An 18,749-nucleotide genomic window follows, 5' to 3' on the forward strand; every position below is an offset into this window, starting at 1 on the left:
CTGATGATAATGGAAGGGTGGGAGAACAATACCTGAACAGAACTCTAGTAGCAGGGCATTCTAACACTTTTGGTATTCCATTTTAGAATTTAGATATTATTAATATTATGATTAGTACCAGAGAGATTGTGTTTCCAGATAGAATTTCTATGGAATAATTTTTGGAATTGAAACCTAGCTAGAATTTTTTGAGATAGAAGAGAAGCCCAGTTGGCAAGACATAACATTTGAACCTATATACAAGTTGGAATGATAATTTCTGAAATTGGGAAGTCTTTAGGGAAGGGTCATAGCTAAGCGGTAGGACATCTCTCTTGAACACAGAAAGTCCCAGGTTCAATCCCCTCAGATGAAATTAATTCTTTCATCTGAGCCTCTTCCCCCACCCTCTTACTCTTTTGAACAGATCCCACATGAGATGGTAACACAGTCTCGGAATTCCTATGTTGAGGCTGAAGTGCATTCTCCAACTCTGGAGGACCTGGGCAAGCAAATGGATGAAGAAGGTGGAAATTATCAGACCTACTTGGAAAGTCTTATGCAGAACCTTTGTAAAGACGCTAAGGAGAAATTCAAAGGATGGGTTGCTCGTTCTAGCATAGAAAATACAGACCTGTGCTACAAAAAGGTAGTTTCTGCAACCAAAAATCATCTGTCCAATTCTGTGTGATATCCTCTGGAGACCCCAAGTTTAACCTCTACCTTCCCAGAAAAAAAAACATTGGCCAGGATCCAAAGACCTATGCCTGCACTGTAGTTTTAATTAATTTGTTTATATAATCATAAAATGTAAGAGAGAGAGAGAGAGAGGTTTTCTTAATGGAAAACTGTCAAAACACATTCAAATCATGCCTATAAAAGAGACTGATTTACATTAGAGCCAGCATTTCATGTCTAGCATTTTCAGAAAGAAAAATGTGTTAAGTTTAGCATTCCAAAAATTCCGATATCTGATTAAGGGCTTATCCACATGGGAGAATTTTTACCTCCATTTTCTATTTGCATCATCCACAGTTAGGGCTCAATACTAGCTGCAACACAGTGTTTTCTATTCACACTGAGGGGAAGGATCAATCACACAGTTTCCTAATGACCACACGCTCTAATTTAACATTTCCACTTCCTCTGGTTACTTGGCACCAAGCATGCTCAGTTTGTTCTACCAGTAAGTTTCATTTAAAAACAACAACAACCTGGAAGTGTGATTATTTGTATTTTTACTGGTACAATACAGCTGAAATACAAATCTTTGTTTGAGTAGTGTTAAGCTTTTGCGCACAAGTTAGGGGGGAAAGAAAAGTAAGGAATTGTTTGCAGCAACATAAAAAAGGCTAGCAGAATGGGGGAGAGCAGCCAGAAGTGGCCTTTCAGCCTACAGGAAATAAAATGAATGAGAGGAGGAGGAGGGAGTGGGCGTGAAGAGGGGGATTGACACATCCACCTAAAAGCATTGGAGCAAAGTGTCTGCGAGCACTAGGGATACGGAGTGAAGATGTTTTTTCCTTCCCTTTTTATATTATCAGAGGATTGGGTTAGTACAGATTTAAAGGTGGAAAACTAATAGCTTCTGTTTGCCAGTAACATCATGTCAACCATGCGAATTAAAAGGAGATGTGAGTAGCACCAAACACACACTAAACCACCATGTAGATGAGCCCTTATAGTCTCCATTGTTGTTGAAGAGTATCCTTTGAGTTGATCTTCCCATCCCTTAGTTCAAGGGTAACTATAGCCCTTCAGATGTTATTGAACTACAACTCCCATCATCCCTGTCCATTGGCAATGCTGCCTGGGGAATCCAACAACATCTGACTGGCCACAGATTCCATATCCTTGACTTAGATATTTAAAATATGTCAGCTTATACTTACTGATGGTTTTTACATATCCATTGTTGGTAGTGGATCCAGTGTTCTCCCACTAGTATTCTGACCATATTTAATAATTTTGCTACATAGTTACATTTAACATGGGGTTTCACATAGCTCAACAATACAGTTTACAGGCATATATTGGATTTCAATTCATAATCAACATGCACTGCCATTTTGAGGGGCCTTCTGCTCCATCGATCCTTTGTACACCCCAAAATCAGCTTGTGGAGGGACCTTCCAGAGCGGCACCCAAAATAGTACAGGTTGCTGACTGCAGGGGGCATTGACATAAATATCCTGGAGACAAGCAGAAGTACCTGAGGCACACAGACAGAGTTCTTTGGATTCTTTCCTTTATCTTGTTCTGTACAGGTAACATAGCATCTCCTCCTCTTCCCCTCCTCCATCCCACCCTGCTCCCTTAATTAAGGTTGGAGATGGAAATCCATTAAGGCTATGGAAGGCATCTGTAGAAGTCGAGGCCCCTCCGTCTGTTGTGCTGAACCGTGTGCTAAGAGAACGGCATCTTTGGGATGATGATTTCTTGCAATGGAAAATCATTGAAACGTTGGATAAGCAGACTGAGATCTACCAATATGTTTTGAACAGCATGGCTCCCCATCCTCCTAGAGACTTTTTAGTCCTCAGGTAAATTAATTTAGTGGTGGAAGCAGCACCCTTACTGCCAAGGCATATTTCTTATTTATATATTTGCACATTTATACATTTGCCTTTGGGGCTTTATTCTTCAATTAATATGTTTTGCCCCAAATGACTTTCTAATGTATTTGTTTTTTAAACTATGCACCTTCTAGCCTGAGCATTATCTATTACATGTATCCATAAAACCATAAATATCAGCTTACTTACTCAAACAAGGTCTGTTTAATTTATGTAGCTGTGTATAGTATAAATGCCTCTGAAGCAGTTGTTCTGGTTTTGCTTTCCTTCTTATGTGTTACTTCAGCTTCTCCCTCCCCAGCCCCCAGTACTGTGTAAGAAGTGCTTACAAGTGGAGACATCTTCCTCTGCTGGGGTTGGGGGACGAGGACTAGAGGACCACAAAATTGAGGAAATGTTGGATTAGATTTCAGCCCATCTTTATTTTCCTTGTTCTGCACAGTCTATCCCCTGACCCCATCTTTCCAGAGCAGTTTTTAAAATCTGACACAGCCTTATTCTCCCCCCACCCCCCCAAGACAGACCTAAATCCATCAGGACTGAGACAGGTAGACAATCTGGCTTGAGATCCAGTTTAAAAGCACTTTGCGGATAAAATCGATCGTCTAAAGAGTACGATTCCGCACACTGTGGATACAGTGAGTGAGCCAGAGTCAGCCAGTGGTTTTCCGGTGATGTGGGGTCGGTTCCAGCTTCTCCTTCTGATGAAGTGGACAAGGTGCTTGCAACCTTAAGGCCAACCACCTGCTTACTCGATCCCTGCCCATCGTGGTTCATCATGAACTGCAAGAATAGACTGGGCGAGGGGGTCAAGGCGATGGTAAATGCGTCTTTGGAAGAGGGCGTGATGCCATCAGCTCTCAAGGAGGCAGTAATAAAACCAATTTTAAAGAAGCCGTCCTTGGATCCCCAAGATTTAAACAACTTTCGCTCAATCTCAAACTTACCATTCTTGGGCAAGGCGGTTGAGCGGGTGGTGGCAAAGCAGTTGCAAGCGCGCTTGGAGGAAGCGGATTATCTGGATCCATTTCAGTCAGGCTTCAGGCCTGGACATGGGACTGAAACAGCCTTGGTCACCTTGGTGGATGATATGAGGAGAGCGTTGGATAGGGGTGAAGGCACCTTCCTCATCCTCCTGGATCTCTCAGCGGCTTTTGACAGCGTTGACCACGGTATCTTTTTGTACAGATTGGAGGGGTTAGGCATAGGGGGCACTGTTCTGCTGTGGTTCTGTTCCTTCCTCTCTGATAGGTACCAGAGAGTGGCATTGGGGGATGAGGTTTCGGATCCTTGGCCTCTCACTTGTGGGGTGCCGCAGGGCTCCATCCTCTCCCCGATGCTATTTAACATCTATATAAAGCCGCTGGGGGCTATCATCAGGAGATTTGGGCTATGATGTCACCAATATGCGGATGACACACAGCTCTATCTCTCATTTAAATCTTCACCGAGGTTGGCTGTAGAAACCATGTCCAAGTGCCTGGAGTTGGTGAGTGCCTGGATGGGAAGGAATAAGCTGAAACTGAACCCTGACAAAACCGAGGTACTGTTTGTGGGAGACAAGGGAAGGTTAGGGGATTTGGACCTGGTGCTCAATGGGGTACAACTGCCCCTAAAAGACCAGGTCTGCAGCCTCGGGGTCATTCTTGACTCCAAACTGTCCATGGAAGCTCAGGTTTTGGCTGTGAGCCGGGCAGCACTGTATCAACTCCATCTGTATCCCAGTCATCTGCTCCCATCGGTGGTACATGCCCTGGTCTCCTCTCGCCTTGACTAGTGTAATGCGCTCTACTTGGGGTTACCCTTGAAAACGGTCTGGAAGCGGCAACTGGTTCAGAACGCAACGGTGTGCCTGATTAAAGGCAGCTGCCGGCGAGATCACATAACTCCAGTGCTCAGAGAGTTGCACTGGCTACCAGTTGCTTGCCGGGCCCAATTCAAGGTGTTGGTTTTGACCTTTAAATCCCTACACGGTTTTGGCCCAGTCTGTCTGAAGGAGCGCCTCCAGCATCATCAGCTATGCCGCCTAACAAGATCGGCCTCAAAAGACCTTTTCTCTATCCCACCAGTCAAAACAGCTAGACTGGTGAGGACCAGAGAGAGGGCTTTTTCAATTGTGGCCCCCTTCCAAATGATCTCCACCAGGCCCCCTCTACAATGAGTTTCCGCCGGGCCGTGAAGACCTGGCTCTTCAGGCAGGCCTTTGGGGTGGGTTAGATTTTATCATTATTGCTTTTAGATTTTAATGTTATTGTATTGGTGTGTCATTTTGTGTTATTTTGTTCATTTTGTACATCGCCCAGAGTGGCTGGATGGGCGACTAAGAAATCCAATAAATTAAATTAAATTAAAAACAAAATCCTGAGAAATCCATCTCTTTCTCTTAAAATTGGATTCAAGGATTGCCAGTGCAGTACAAGCAGCGCCAGCACAAGAGTGCAGCGGGCCCTCAAAGACGGCGGCAATGCACGGCACTATGGCTGCCACCATCAGGGGCTTAAATAGACCTAGCTGTGTTAGCTCATTGCATGCACTTGCCTTCCATCAACCAATATGGTGGCAGGGGCATGTTGACAACAGTGCCGCCATCTGGGGCGATGGTAAGCACACATCAGCATTAATGCAGCTCAGCCTATTTAAGCCCCCGGCAGCACTCCAACACGGGATGTACTACAGCCAGCCGCGTCATCGGCAGGGGAGGCTCCCACTCTGCAAACTGATGCTAGCACAGATCACAGAGAAGGAGCTACACCCCCACAGACCTAGCAGCAGGGGCCTCTCTCAGCCGATGGGACTCTCTGCCAGTGCCCAACCTGGCTGCCTGCTGGCACCGGGCCTGCAGCAGTGTACCCATCAGTAACTCCTAAGGGACCCACAGAAGTAAATATTCCCTCAAAAATCTATCATGCGTGAGAGACTTGCTCTTGCTGCTCAGTTCCTCTTTGCACTGGTTCAGCTCCTGCTACACTGAACACATCCCCTCAAACATGCCCATATTTTATTGGATACCAGGATTAGACACCCACCCTCTCTTCCATTCTGAACAGAGGAGAAGGGCAAAGGGCCTCTCTCTGTGAATGAGCATGGTGGTGGCTGATGTAGGTGTCATTGTCCCATTAATGAGGGGTATGCCTATACATTTTGTGTTTCTGTCTCTTTTTCTGCTCTTTTATGTGTGGCAGCCATTTTGTGTTAGGCCACAGAAAGAGAGAGAGAGAGAGAGCAGCCATTTTGTGACTGGCACTCACAGCAGTTTCTTAAAATTTCAGATGTGCCCACTGGCTCAAAAAGTGCTGCTCCAGATTTTTGTCTATAGCTCATCTCAGGCTGATGGGGCTTGTAGTCAGAAACATCCGAAGGGTACCTGGTTGGCAGAGGTGGGTGTATGGCACTTGAAGATGTGCCAACAGTAAAGATGGACTGGACATCCATCCTTGTGTCCATTCTCAAGAACAGGTATAAAGAGCTCTCTGTGAGTGCCTTTTTTCCATTGATGGTGGGAGAGGTTGCTTACAGCAGTTTGTGGCCTCTTTTTCTGCTCTTGTGGATGTGACAGCTATTTTGTAACATACCAGGCTCCCACAGGAGCCATATTTGCTCTTCTCTCTTTCCTCAAACCAGTCTTCTACATCACTGTGGGCAAATACTGTACTGGAGCAAGTACACAACTGAAAACAGAGGTGCAAGGCTAGATATTATTTTTAATAGTTCTTCCCCTCCAATTAACATTTTCCTTTTAAAACCCTGTTTTAACAGGACATGGAGAATGGATTTGCCGAAGGGGATGTGCATATTAGTGGCTGTCTCTGTAGAACATGAAGAAGCACCTCTGATGGGAGGTGTGCGAGCAGTTGTTATGGATTCCCAGTACTTAATAGAGCCTTGTGGCTCTGGAAAATCCCGCCTGACACACATTTGCAGGATTGACCTCAAGTAAGTATGATCGGTGCCAAGCCACTGGTCAGCAGTGTTCATGCACAGAACTAGCATTTCTGAGCATTGCTTGGCAGCAAAGTTAGGGGAGTGCAGTTAAGATAAATAACTTCTGCCCTTTTGGTTAATACAAAAGCCAGTACAAGAAGTGCTGACTCAGCATTGTACTACCTTCAGTCCAGTGGCATTTATTCTCAGGCAACTGTGCACCTCCCAAAGTATTGTCAGTTAAGCTCAGTTTCTGAACAGTTGGTCAACCATGTGCAAGTGGTGTGGTTGGTCAACTGGCACATACCATTTCCTCATATCAGTCAGTCAAATTTATTTGATAAAAACCTTTGTTTATCACAAAAAATGATGTGGCTGGAAAGTTTCACTTAGTAGCAGCCTGCAGGGCAGAGCATGGTGGAGACGTGTGGCTCATCTGGCTTCCCAACACAGAGGTCACTGCTTGTAACCGAGAGGGGGAGGAGGGAGGCAGTGGGGAGGTTAGTGCAGGCACAGCAGATCCAACACTCCCGCCACTGTGCCTGCAATGCACCAACCTCCTGCCACCTCACCCCTTTCCGTCTCCATTACCAGCAGTGACCTCTGTATTGGGAAGCCAAGTGGGCTATGACACTCCACCCTGCTGTGCACTGCCAGCTGCTACTGGCATGACAATTTTTTAGTTTGGTTTTATAATCTGTATAACAACCTTACAAGGTCCCCCTCTCCCTGATTCCAGCAGTTGATACCTGACCACTATTTTGTAACTTACAAACGATAGAGAATTCTTGAGTCCATAAATGATAGACTCTGTGAGACTACTCTGAAGTAAGGATTTTGACTGAGCAGCCAAGCGATATGTACAGCAGTGGCAATACAAAGTGTGTCTTCTTGCATAAACATTGCCACAACAGCATCCTGTATTTTACACACAGGGGTTTCTTCTGTTATGCTGTCTGCCAATTTCAAGCACAATATAAAAAGTAACTACACAACATTAGGGCTTTGTTTGCACTTAATGCTCAGTCATAGTTTAACATTGTGTGCTCAAGGTTTCGGCTTGAACACTCCCCCATCCTCTCTACCATGGCTGCAAGGGAGAGATTATAAATTTTCACTTCTACTTTTAACTAACCTGTTTCTTGTTTTTTCCAAACCACAACAAACTGGGGTTAGTGTTTATTGAACCAAGCCAGGATCATTAGCTGAGGTTCCCTTCTTTCAGTAACTGTAGTGTAGTAACAGAGGAGAGAGAAGTGCATGAGCCCAAGAATTGTGCAAAGCATGGTATATAATTAACACTATGGTTTATCCTAGATGAGCAGAACTCTAGAGGTAGGGTGATTTGTAGAGTCTTATGTACTTGCAGCCATGTGTGCTGCAAAGGAGCCATCATTGTCCAATGCAACCATGTTCTAATCGAGGGATGGGGACCTGTGGCCCTCCAGATTTTGCTGGACTACAGTTCCCATCATCCCGCATCATTGGCCATGCTGGCTGGGGCTGATGGGAGCTGGGAGTCCAGCAACATATGGTGGACCACAGGTTCCCCATCCCTGATCTTATCTGTCCTTCAGTACTTTTGCCATTGGTGCATTCTTTTGTACTTAAAGAATCTGATTTGTATTTTGAATACCAGGAGGATTATAAAAGAAGTAGCAGTTGTGGGGGGATTTCTTCTCTGTGATTTAAATACATTTCTAGAAATCAGTAGATAACTATATAATCACACTTTTCTGGATAGAACTATACTTAAGCACTCAGATGTGTTATCTTGAAGCTCCCTTCATTCTGTGTTATTCAATCTAAGTGTTTATTTCCTAAGAGCTGTAAATTAATAATGTATCACTTCCTCACTGAGCTGATCTTTCCACTCAGTGCAGTAAAGTTGACAAGTATTATTATCTTTAAACATTTTGTATTGTAGTTTTAGCCTGCAGCCCTGCACCCAGTTATGAAAACAGAATTCAAGTGAACTAGTCATGTTTATGCATTTGTGACCAGGCACAGGATTGTAATCTGTGTGAGGGTCCCAAGCTTGTTTTTCTTGTTTGTCCTCATAACAACACTGCCATCATTCCCATTTTATAGATGAGAAAATTGTCCAGATAACCACCCAAGAAGTCTGAAGAACACTTCACTTGCTACACAAGATGTGCCTCTGTTTTCCCACTGTGGGTTAATCACATTTTTTTGTGCATTTGAAGAGCACCTGTGTGTCTGAAAACTTGCATTAAATAAATGCCCAGGAGTTACTGTCCTGGGTCTACTTTCTTTCAGACATGAGGATGCTCTCCAAATAGTACAGAAAAGCACAGCAGAAATACAGAGGGCCCCACCCTTTGAATTATGCTTGAGAGGGGGGATTTGAACCCAGGTTTTTTAGATTCAAGCCCAACAGTCTAAATATTGGGTCTATATTGGGGGAAATTTAAATTTTATTCTGTGTAGTGGAGTTTTTAGTCCATGACCATAGGTGGATAGTGTGCATGAGATTTCCATCTCTGTTTTGTTAGCATTTATGTTCTACTGTTCGGATGAAGCTGAGGAGGAGGAACATTTTTACAGTAATTTTTCCTCTACTTCTCTTCAGAGGTCATTCATTAGAGTGGTACAACAAAGGCTTTGGACATATCTGTGCAGCTGAAGTTGCTAATATCAAGAATTCATTTCAACCGCTGATTGCTGAGGGACCAGAAACAAAAATCTGAGTGATGGAGACCCTGCAAGTATGGAATTCCACAAACTAGAGCCACTGGATTATTTCATTTGTGCAATAACCAAGCATGGATTGCTTGGAAGGCTCTGCCATGGTCTGGTAATTTCACTCAGTTTCCCCCATGTCCTGTATCTGCTCCTTCATTGAAGAACATTTGCCCAAGAAATTTCTTCAGGCTTTATAATCTGACTTGTTGACATTTCGTTTGCATTGCATAATTTTAATATTTAAAAGCTTCCGAGAAGCTTATTTTAAAGTGTAAATAAGAGATGTAAATATTGTATAGACTTCGCTATGTATAATATCTTCCTACACAGACACACACACATATATATAATATTATGTATATATAATAAGTTTTGTATATAAGATAGGGCTTTCTAGAAGAATTTTTCTGCATCTGTTTGGAATTATTTTCACTCTGCTAGATCTCAAGATCTCCCAGCTTTTGTAAACAGCATTTGCTATTATTGTTAACACTATGACATCATCAGTGTGATGGCTAGCAACAACTGGAGTACTTAAGCCGACCCCATGTTTGTACAGGTTATAAGGAGATGGGCATGCTGGGTTGAGAAGGGGCCATTAAGAGTTGAGAGAAGTGTAATGAACATTAGAATAGCAGTCTGGTCAGATAGAAAGTTATCTCATTATCATTTGGCAAACAATCATCTACAATGGCCTGCAGAAGATAGCAGCTGAAAATATATGCCAATTGCCTTTAACAAAAGGAACAGAGAAGTTACAGGATCAGCTGAAAGCTTACTATTTGGAATATTCAGATATTTACTACGACTATTGGGCTAATTCTTAGACACCATGGTAACAAAGAAGTGCGTAGAACAGTTGATGAACCAAGTGTTGAGCTTTTGTGCCACCACAAAATGTGACATTAAGATCTTGCTTACCAAAACCAATAACCATTGCTTAGAATTGCAGTGTAAGGGTGGGCCTTCAAACCAGAACAGTCTTGCCATCCATAGGGATATTCTAGAGCAAACAGTATGTAGTTTAAGGCTTTGTGGCTTGAAATCCTAGAGATTTAGCTTTCAATTCAGAGAAAATTACTCATTTAAGTTTCATTGAAACAGATGGAACTGGAAGTGAGCCTTTACTGGCCTATGCGTAATGAAAATTAGTAATAACAACAAAATAATTTCCAGACTCATAATGCTCACCTTCTATATGTGAAAAGCATTGTAGCCCCATAGTTTTTCTCTGGCTAGAATTATAATCCAAGCTTGACAAGAACTCCTAACACACTCACTTCCAGCTGTTCCAGTGGCAGCAGAAGCAGGGGTGTATGTCTGTCTACCTCCCTCCCTGGCACCTGGCACAATCCTGCGGAAGCATTTCAGGTACTACAAGCCTTTCAAAGAGCCATTTTATGGGACAGTGGCAGTCAAGATGCTGCTGTGGCAGCATTCCAAGAGCCATGACAGGAAGGAGAAAGAAGCACTAGCCAGTAAAGTGGAGAAATGAGATACCTTTCACAGCAACAGCAACAGGCAGAGCAATCCAACTCAGGGGAAGCTGGCATACGTGGTGCCTGTGAAAGAGAAGCCAGCATAAAGATCCACCGCATCCAATTTCCGTTCAGGAGCTTCTGGGATGGCTGAACGCCAGCTCTGCTGTAAGCTGCATGCAGGGACCAGCAAATAAAAGCCTGCTCTCCCAAATACCCTGACCAGGGAATAAGCCTTCTCCATTAACTTATATTGTATTTATTTTCTTAGACTGATTTTTTTCCTGGTGAAACTTTTGCCTGAATTGGGACCTGTAGGAGTGCTCCAGACCCAAATTGAATGTGGCCCAAGTCCCCTCACCTCGGCCCCTCCCCTAACACACCCCAACACGCCCCTTTTTCAGGACTTACACCAACTTACACTGGCTTCACTTATGCCAGTTTTGGCTGAGCCCTGGCTGAGCCGAGCTTCTGCCACTTCCATCTCCCCTCAGCCCGGTGTAAATGCTAATTGGATTGCGCCCTAGGTAAGGGAGTTCAATGTAGTGGCGACAAGGGAGGAGGATTTGTACTCTCTGCATTGTGGTCCCAGTGCTGGGGGATGTGATGGAAACTTACCTATTTTCCAACATTGTAAAAATTTGCACAGTTGGCCAAGCCCATGCAAACTGAGCACAGAGAAGTTTGTCCATTACTTGTGTTGTCTAAGTCGTCTCATTGATTTTAATGAGGCTTAACAATGACTGTCTCTGAGCTGGAGCTTTACCTTGGGATATAGCAACAGCCGTACCAACACATTAGTAAGCATGATGTTGTACTAGCATTGCAGCAATTAGTTAGCACAAAATGGGCTACTGGTCTAAAGAAATTGTTACACAATCATTGCCAGCCAACATTCCTCCTAGCAATATTGGGCAGCTTAGAAATGAGAACAACTTTATAGCTGTTGTTGTTAACAGTAGTCTTAAAGTATTAAATTTGGAAGTCCTGCCTATATAAACACAAACTAATATCCCCATTGTGTCAAAAACTATGTTGAGCTGTGTTTCTATCTGCACAATAGGAACTAGATCTTCTACCTGGCAACTCTATGCATGCCTACTCAGAAATAAGCCCCACTGAGTTTAATGGAGCTTACTCCTAGGAAGTGTGCATAGGATTACAACCTTAACAAGTTTTTCACTAAACACATAAAAACATTTTTTATAATGTGTCGTAAAAGGTGTAATAGCACTCTCTGGGAAGAGGTGGTAAATCTGGAGAACCTTTAAGAACATAAGAGCTGGGTGGATCAGGCCAAAAGCCCATCTTGTCCAGCATCCTGTTTTCACAGTGGCCAGCCAGATGCCAATGGAAGCCCACAAGTAAGACAAGAGTGCAGCAGTACTTTCCACATCTGCAATTGCCAGTAACAGTGAAGGTACAACATAGTCATCATTTGCTAGTAGCCACTGATAGCCTTATCATCCATGAATCTGTCTAATCCACTTCTAAAGCCATTCAATTCAGTGGCCACCATTACCTCTTGCGGGAGCAAATCCCATAGTTTAACTATGCATTGTGTGAAGAAGTACTTGTCTATCTCGAATCTTCCAACGTTCAGCTTTTAATTGAATGGCCCCTTTTCATACAATGGCCTTATGCCTGGATCCTAAATGCTTGACTTGCAAGTAAATCGCTCCCATTTCAATGGGACAGAAGTAAGCACACTAGAACAGCAACCTTTTTCAGGATGTCATTTTGTTTCTCCTGAATGAAAACAGGATCAGATGTTGATGTTCTAGGACTGTAAGGGTCCATTGGCAATATTTATTCAAGGACTACTTATTTCTAATTCTGAAAACGGGAAAATGCTTTAAAAACAATCATGATTTTTGAAGTAATTTATGGAGACAGAGTTTTTAAAAAAAGAAAGGACAAAAGCTAGCATACAACAAAAATGCAGTTTTATTCCTAATTTAGTTTAAAATATGCAGTTATTTTCATACAAATCAAAGTCAGATTCACCCTGACTTTCTATGCATTGTGATACAAGTTTGTTTATTGAGACTGCAAGTTTATACGCACCTAGGAGTAGACCCTATTGAACTCAGTGGGGCATACTTCTGAGCAGACATGCACAGGATGGTGCTGTCAATGCTTTTATTCATTATTTTTAGTCAATCAAAATGTGCCATTGAATTTGATTCAGTAGAGTACTGTGAATTTTCCTGCAAGAAGAGGATTGCCTATTTCTTTTTTTTTCTGACAGATGTCTTTACCTTTAACAGCACCATTAGCAAGCATAAATTAATTCAACAGAACTTTTTCCAGCATGTCAAGATGCAGTAATGCAGGCATAGGGAGCCTCTGGCCCTCCAGATATTGCTGAAGTACAACTCACCCCAGCAAGCATGGCAATGGCCAGGGATGATGGGAGCTGTAGATAACAATATCTGGAGAGCCAAAGGTTCCTCACACCTGCAAAAAGTTTCACTTTCTGCATGTCACACAGCTGTTGAAGCACAGGTGGTCTGCTAGCAAAATGATGGTGATATTATACATGAAGCATGAGTATTTTTTATCATAGTGCAGAAATAGCTTTATATGGGAGGCTGTGGTTACTATAGTCTGCAAATATTACATTTGATCTTTGTGATCTCAGTACTATAGGATATGCCTGACCCTGTACAGATTTCTAAAAATTTCTAGATGATGCCCATACCATGACCATTAGGCCGTGCACCTTGGTGTCTGCTCCCAATACTTCATTTCTTAAAAAAGATGTCCAGATACCTAGTCTGTCCAAAAATACCACCCACTTATCTGGAAGCCTTTCCCCTTATCTTGAAGAAAAACCAGAATTACTCAATGGGAAAAGAAATGCACTTTGAGCTGTTCAGGATCACATTTATCTGGACTTCCTTCATATATTCTAGAGCTGAGTCGTCACATTGATATGCCTATTGCATGGTTGGCCCCGGCACAAATTAAACCCAGTCCTCCTCAGGTGATCTTGATTGGGTTTTTTTCATCTGTCCACATTATATGCACACAGAGTGAACTAGTCCCATGTCACATCTTTCAGCAATCTGGTTAATGTTAAACCATACTTTCATAGTCAACCTAGGTCAGTAAGAGCTGGTGGGGAGGGGTCAGTGCACACCTGGCCTCCCATCACCAGCATCACTGCTGCTTACTGGGAGAGAGAAGGGGAAGGTGGCAGGGAGGTTGATGCTGTGCCAACCTTAACAGCTCTTGCCAGTGCACTCACATAGCACTGACCCAGTAAGCGACAGTGACTCCACTGTTGAGAAGCTAGGTATATGGTGCCACCTCTCCCCATTCCCCACTATTGACCCAGGCTAAATACAATCCTAGACCAGAATTCTTCCTATTCTGTTGTTGTTGGCCTCAATCTGCATCCAACACCTGTAAGAAGTCTGGAAACTAAAAAGCCAAAATATGTGATGTGTCATTTTCTTTCTATGGTGTATCTACAGCCACTTCATTGACACAATCACACCAATATTGGAGCATGGCACTACAAAGGGAACGAGACTAGTGCCAAGTCTAGCAGGAGACATAAGTGATTCCCAGCAGGAAAATGTTGGTTGACATAAAGAGGGAGGGGGGATGTTCTCTAACTTCGGTGTACAGCCACCATAATAGCTGAATACGTATGAAGCCATTCTGAAGAGTCATAGCCAAAACGCAGAAATTACCATTCAAAGCCAGAGGATAAGCCATATTTAATTATTGGAGGTGCTTCCTGTCAGTAATATAGCAATATCTATTGTAAATGTATATTTCAAAGGGAAGCAACTTGTTAAAGCTTTGCAGGGAAACTACTTGTATTTTCAGTGCTCAAAATTAACTGTATTTATACCAAGAAGTTGTTTGTGATGGTGGTGTATACATGCTTGTCAAAAATCCCTTCTTTGACAGGATTGTACAGAAATAACTTCTGTTAGAGCTGAGGTTTACCCCAGGGATTGGTATAAATAAAATATATAATGTAGACCGTCCGTCCCCCACCTGGTGTCCGCTAGATATTTTGTTCTATATATCCCATCATCACTGGCCATTGACCATGTTTTCTTGGATGTATGGGAGTTGTAGTTCAACAACTTATGGAGGGCACCAGGTTGGAGAAGGCTGATTTAGACAGCCATTTACAACGCAGAAACTTGGCTTCATAAATTTGTACCAACCTTTCTACAAGCAGTTATTATTTTCCTATATGAAAATGGCAGAGCCACCATACTCCAAGAGCATCAAAAATCCCTTGACATAAATTCAGTTCAAACCCCTTGCCCAGCCTTTTTTACCTGTAAAATAAATGGGGATTAAAACTAATTTTGGGGAAATGGGGCAAGGGAGTCAGAAATGAACCCTGCCACCTCAGAAATTCCCAAGTAATTCTGAGTTAAGCCACCCTTCCATACACCCCTTGGTGTTTTGTCTCAGCTCATGATAGTTCAGCACCATGCCTGCCATCCATCAGTTTCCTTCCTCTGCACTTTCACAACCTTACCAAGTTGTAGGAGGAGTGAGTGAGGAGTGGAAACAGCTGATGTAAACTCTGGAAAATGTAGGGTTTTCTCCTGATTCATTGCCCAGGAGGACTTTGGGGGGGGGAACCTACACTACCCAAAATTAAATCAAGAGTGTTCAATAAAGATGTGTAGGGTCAGCAGTGCTCACTTTAGGCAGTGTAGTTTTTTATTGTTTTATTTTATTTGTCCTGATGCATTAATCTAGACCAGCCTTTCCCAACCAGTGTGCCTCCAGATGTTGTTGAACCACAACTCCCATCAGCCTCAGCCAGCATTGCCAATGGTCAGGAAAGATGGGAGTTGTGGTCCAACAACATCTGGAGGCACACCGGTTGGGAAAGGCTGATCTAGACAAATAAAAAAAACTACAGTCCCCAGAGTTCCAATCAACAATGGAAATGAGGCCAGCTCTACCATTAGGCAGAGTGAGGCACTCGCCTGAGGCAGCATATGCTGGGGATTGTGAAGTGGAAGCAAGGTGTTAGAGGACATAGCTGTGCGTGCCATGTGGCTTAGCCCTGAGCCCCCTAAGCTAGCTTGCTGTCCTCAGTTGAGGTGGAGGATGTTGTCCCATCACCAGGGTTTAAGTATGATTCAAATGCTGGACTGGTGGCTTCTGTATGTGAGATGTGGGATGCCATTTTATCCTTAACCTCAGGCAGCAAAATGTCTTGGGCCAGCCCTGAATGGGAAGTTTGAATATGTCCAGAAGCCTCCACTGCTGAGAGATGGAATTTCAGGATAAACAGATTGCTTTAACAAGCAAATGGCTACATTTGCCTTCCCTCACCACAATTTGTGCATTTGGGGGGATGTTGGGAAAGACAGAGGAGGGCTGGGTGAGAATCCTGCCTGAAACCATGGAGAGCCACTGCCAGTCAATGTAGACAATACTGAGCTAGATGGACCAGTGGTCTGACTCAGTAGAAGCTGGCTTCCTGTGTTCCTATGTAATTCTAATTTCAAAAATTGAAAACTTTCCTGAGATTGTTCAAAGAAGGTTCAAAAGGATACATCCTATTCCAAATTGGGATGTGCAGATTTTGTCCATCACTAAAATATCATGCTAATTCACAATATTTTAGGGGGAAAATCTAATTCTGTTGATCCCAAATAGGTGTCCAGCATCACACTGCAAGCTTGAGGAAATAACAATGAGGCTCCGTCTGCACTATACTTTTAAAACAGTATTATACCACTTTAAACTGTCATTCCCTATAAAATCCTGGGAGCTGTAGTTTGTTATGGGTCCAGGCCGGCACCAAGTATGACTGGCCCTTGGGCACAAGGTTGCCCTGGGCCTGTGTTGTCATGGTTCCCAACACCCCACCCCACCTACCTCCCACCCCGTCATGTCAGTGAGCTGTGCACACACACCTACCATCACCCGAGGTAAGTATATGCATGCAGGAGGTAGGTGGGCTAAGCAGGCCTATTTAAGCCCTTGCCAGCTGCATGGGGGGAGGTGTTTCATAGGATGATGGCACTCTTGCTCCACAGCAGTGTCGGGTTGCTGGGCTCAGTGACCCGACACTGGCACAGATTACAAAGCGGGAGCTCCATCCTCTTGGCCTAAGCAAGGGTGTCTCAAGGGCCCTCACAGAGTGCCCGACCTGGCCGCCCACTTGCATCAGGTCTGTTAAGTATGCTGAGAGTTGTTAGGAAAACCCTATCACTAGAAGCTAAAATGATGAAACTGAGGTTATCATACTTTGGACACATAATGAGAAGACATGATTCACTAGAAAAGACAATAATGCTGGGAAAAACAGAAGGGAGTAGAAAAAGAGGATGACCAAATGAGATGGATTGATTCCATAAAGGAAGCCACAGACCTGAACTTACAAGATCTGAACAGGGTGGTTCTGTTATGCTATTGGAAGTCGCTGGTTCATAGGGTTGCCATAAGTCGTAATTGATTTGAAGGTACATAACACACACATTCCCTTCACAGTGTGACAATTCCTATGGAAGAAGGATTGATTGTTCAGCCACTGTGGAAATTGCAGTTCTGTGAAGGGAATAGGGATCTTTCACCAACTCTCAGCAGCCTTCACAAACTACAGTTCCCAGGATTCTTTGGGGAAGGCATGACTGTTTAAAGTGGTATGTTACTGCTTTAAATGCATAGTGCAGATGGAGCCTTATTTGCAACCAAATAATATGAAGAAAATTGTTCTTCTAAGCTACAAATAAAATTTTATAGCAGATGACATCTGTATATATAATCGACCAGTGCCAGTCATGAATGACTGACCTTCCTTGGAGGTCACTATAGAATGATAGTTTGGTGCTATCTTTCTAGCCCTGATTTGTCTAAGAAATATCTTTTCAACAGGTTATTAGACTCTGGACCTAGACAGGGCCTAGTTGAAGAGATAGTGGACAGGGATCATCATGACATCTTTGGGGCAAAGATATTCCCTTATATTGTGAGTTTATTATTTATATGCAATTTTCTTGATAAAAAATCCCTCCAAAAAGTTGAAAACAAATAAAGATATTATACTCAATAAAAACCACAACATCTTTAAACCAAGTCACAAAGTATAATTCCAACAAATAATAGATCACATATTTAAAAACTGACTGGAATAAATATATCTTTAAACATCATATTGAGATAGACAAAGAGGAAGCCTGGTAGATGACCACTAGGAGATGCTTCCAGAATCTCAGCATCACCTCCAAGAAGGCCCTCTCCCTCTCTCTCTTCCTACCTGTCCTCTCACCCTCTGTCTCTTATGGTAGACTAGGTTCTGACTGAAACAGAATTTGGACTTTAAACATTGCAATTTAAATGTGGCATTCAGTAGAGAAAAGGTTTGGCTAGGGTTAGAATGACTTGGGTTTGGAGAGACATGGATCATCGCCCTTTGCCTCAGACCAGGCAACATGGTGCCATCCATCCACTGGGGACTACAACTCCTATCAGCCCCAGCCAGCGTGGTCAATAGCCAGGGGCGATGGGAGGTGTCGTCCACCTTGACCTCAGACTGTTGCTACAATTCCATTTGACTCCCCACATTTAGAGATAGAAGTCAAGTAAATGTGCTTGTGTCATCTAGCAACCATGTATCTGTGAAATAGTATGTTTTCTTTTTTAAAATGAGTATTAAGCTTATCTATCAGAACACTATCATGATTTTGTTAAGTGTTATATTGTTGAGTCAATATGGACATTGTGTTTTTAATGTACTCATATTACCTCATTGTTTTTACCTCATGTCTTGTTATCAGTCAAAAAAAAAGCCTGTAAATATATAACTGGGAGCTGAATAAAAGTGGCATATGCTGAAGGGTTAGATTTACTTTCAGTATTACTTTTTATTAATATGCTGTTGTATAATAATATTTGTTAAGATGTTATATGTTTGGTCTATCCCTTTCTTCCCCAACTATGTAAAGAAAGAATAGCTGTTTATTTTATGCATCTTTATATTACTTTTACATCTTCCCTGTCTGACCAGTGTTCACAAATTTTAGATGGGGGGGGGGAGAGATAGAGGCAAAACAATAACGTAAAATCACTTAAAGATTACCGAAAGTTG

The 18,749-nt window shown here is 42.9% G+C and overlaps 1 protein-coding gene across 2 annotated transcripts in view; it reads left to right on the forward strand.

Annotated features, from left to right (window-relative positions):
- The window catches only part of STARD13 (StAR related lipid transfer domain containing 13), a 213,667-nt gene extending 195,201 nt beyond the window's left edge, over positions 1–18,466 (forward strand). For both annotated transcript variants that reach the window (XM_061628422.1, XM_061628421.1), the window contains exons 11-14: positions 407–628; positions 2,305–2,522; positions 6,312–6,488; positions 9,070–18,466. In XM_061628422.1, coding sequence (XP_061484406.1) covers positions 407–628; positions 2,305–2,522; positions 6,312–6,488; positions 9,070–9,187 — 735 coding nt within the window. In that variant the 3' untranslated portion in view covers positions 9,188–18,466. The remainder of the gene's footprint in view (positions 1–406; positions 629–2,304; positions 2,523–6,311; positions 6,489–9,069) is intronic.
- The last annotated feature ends 283 nt before the right edge of the window (positions 18,467–18,749 follow it).

This window comes from Rhineura floridana, chromosome 5, assembly GCF_030035675.1.
Source record: "Rhineura floridana isolate rRhiFlo1 chromosome 5, rRhiFlo1.hap2, whole genome shotgun sequence".
Lineage (NCBI taxonomy): Eukaryota > Metazoa > Chordata > Lepidosauria > Squamata > Rhineuridae > Rhineura > Rhineura floridana.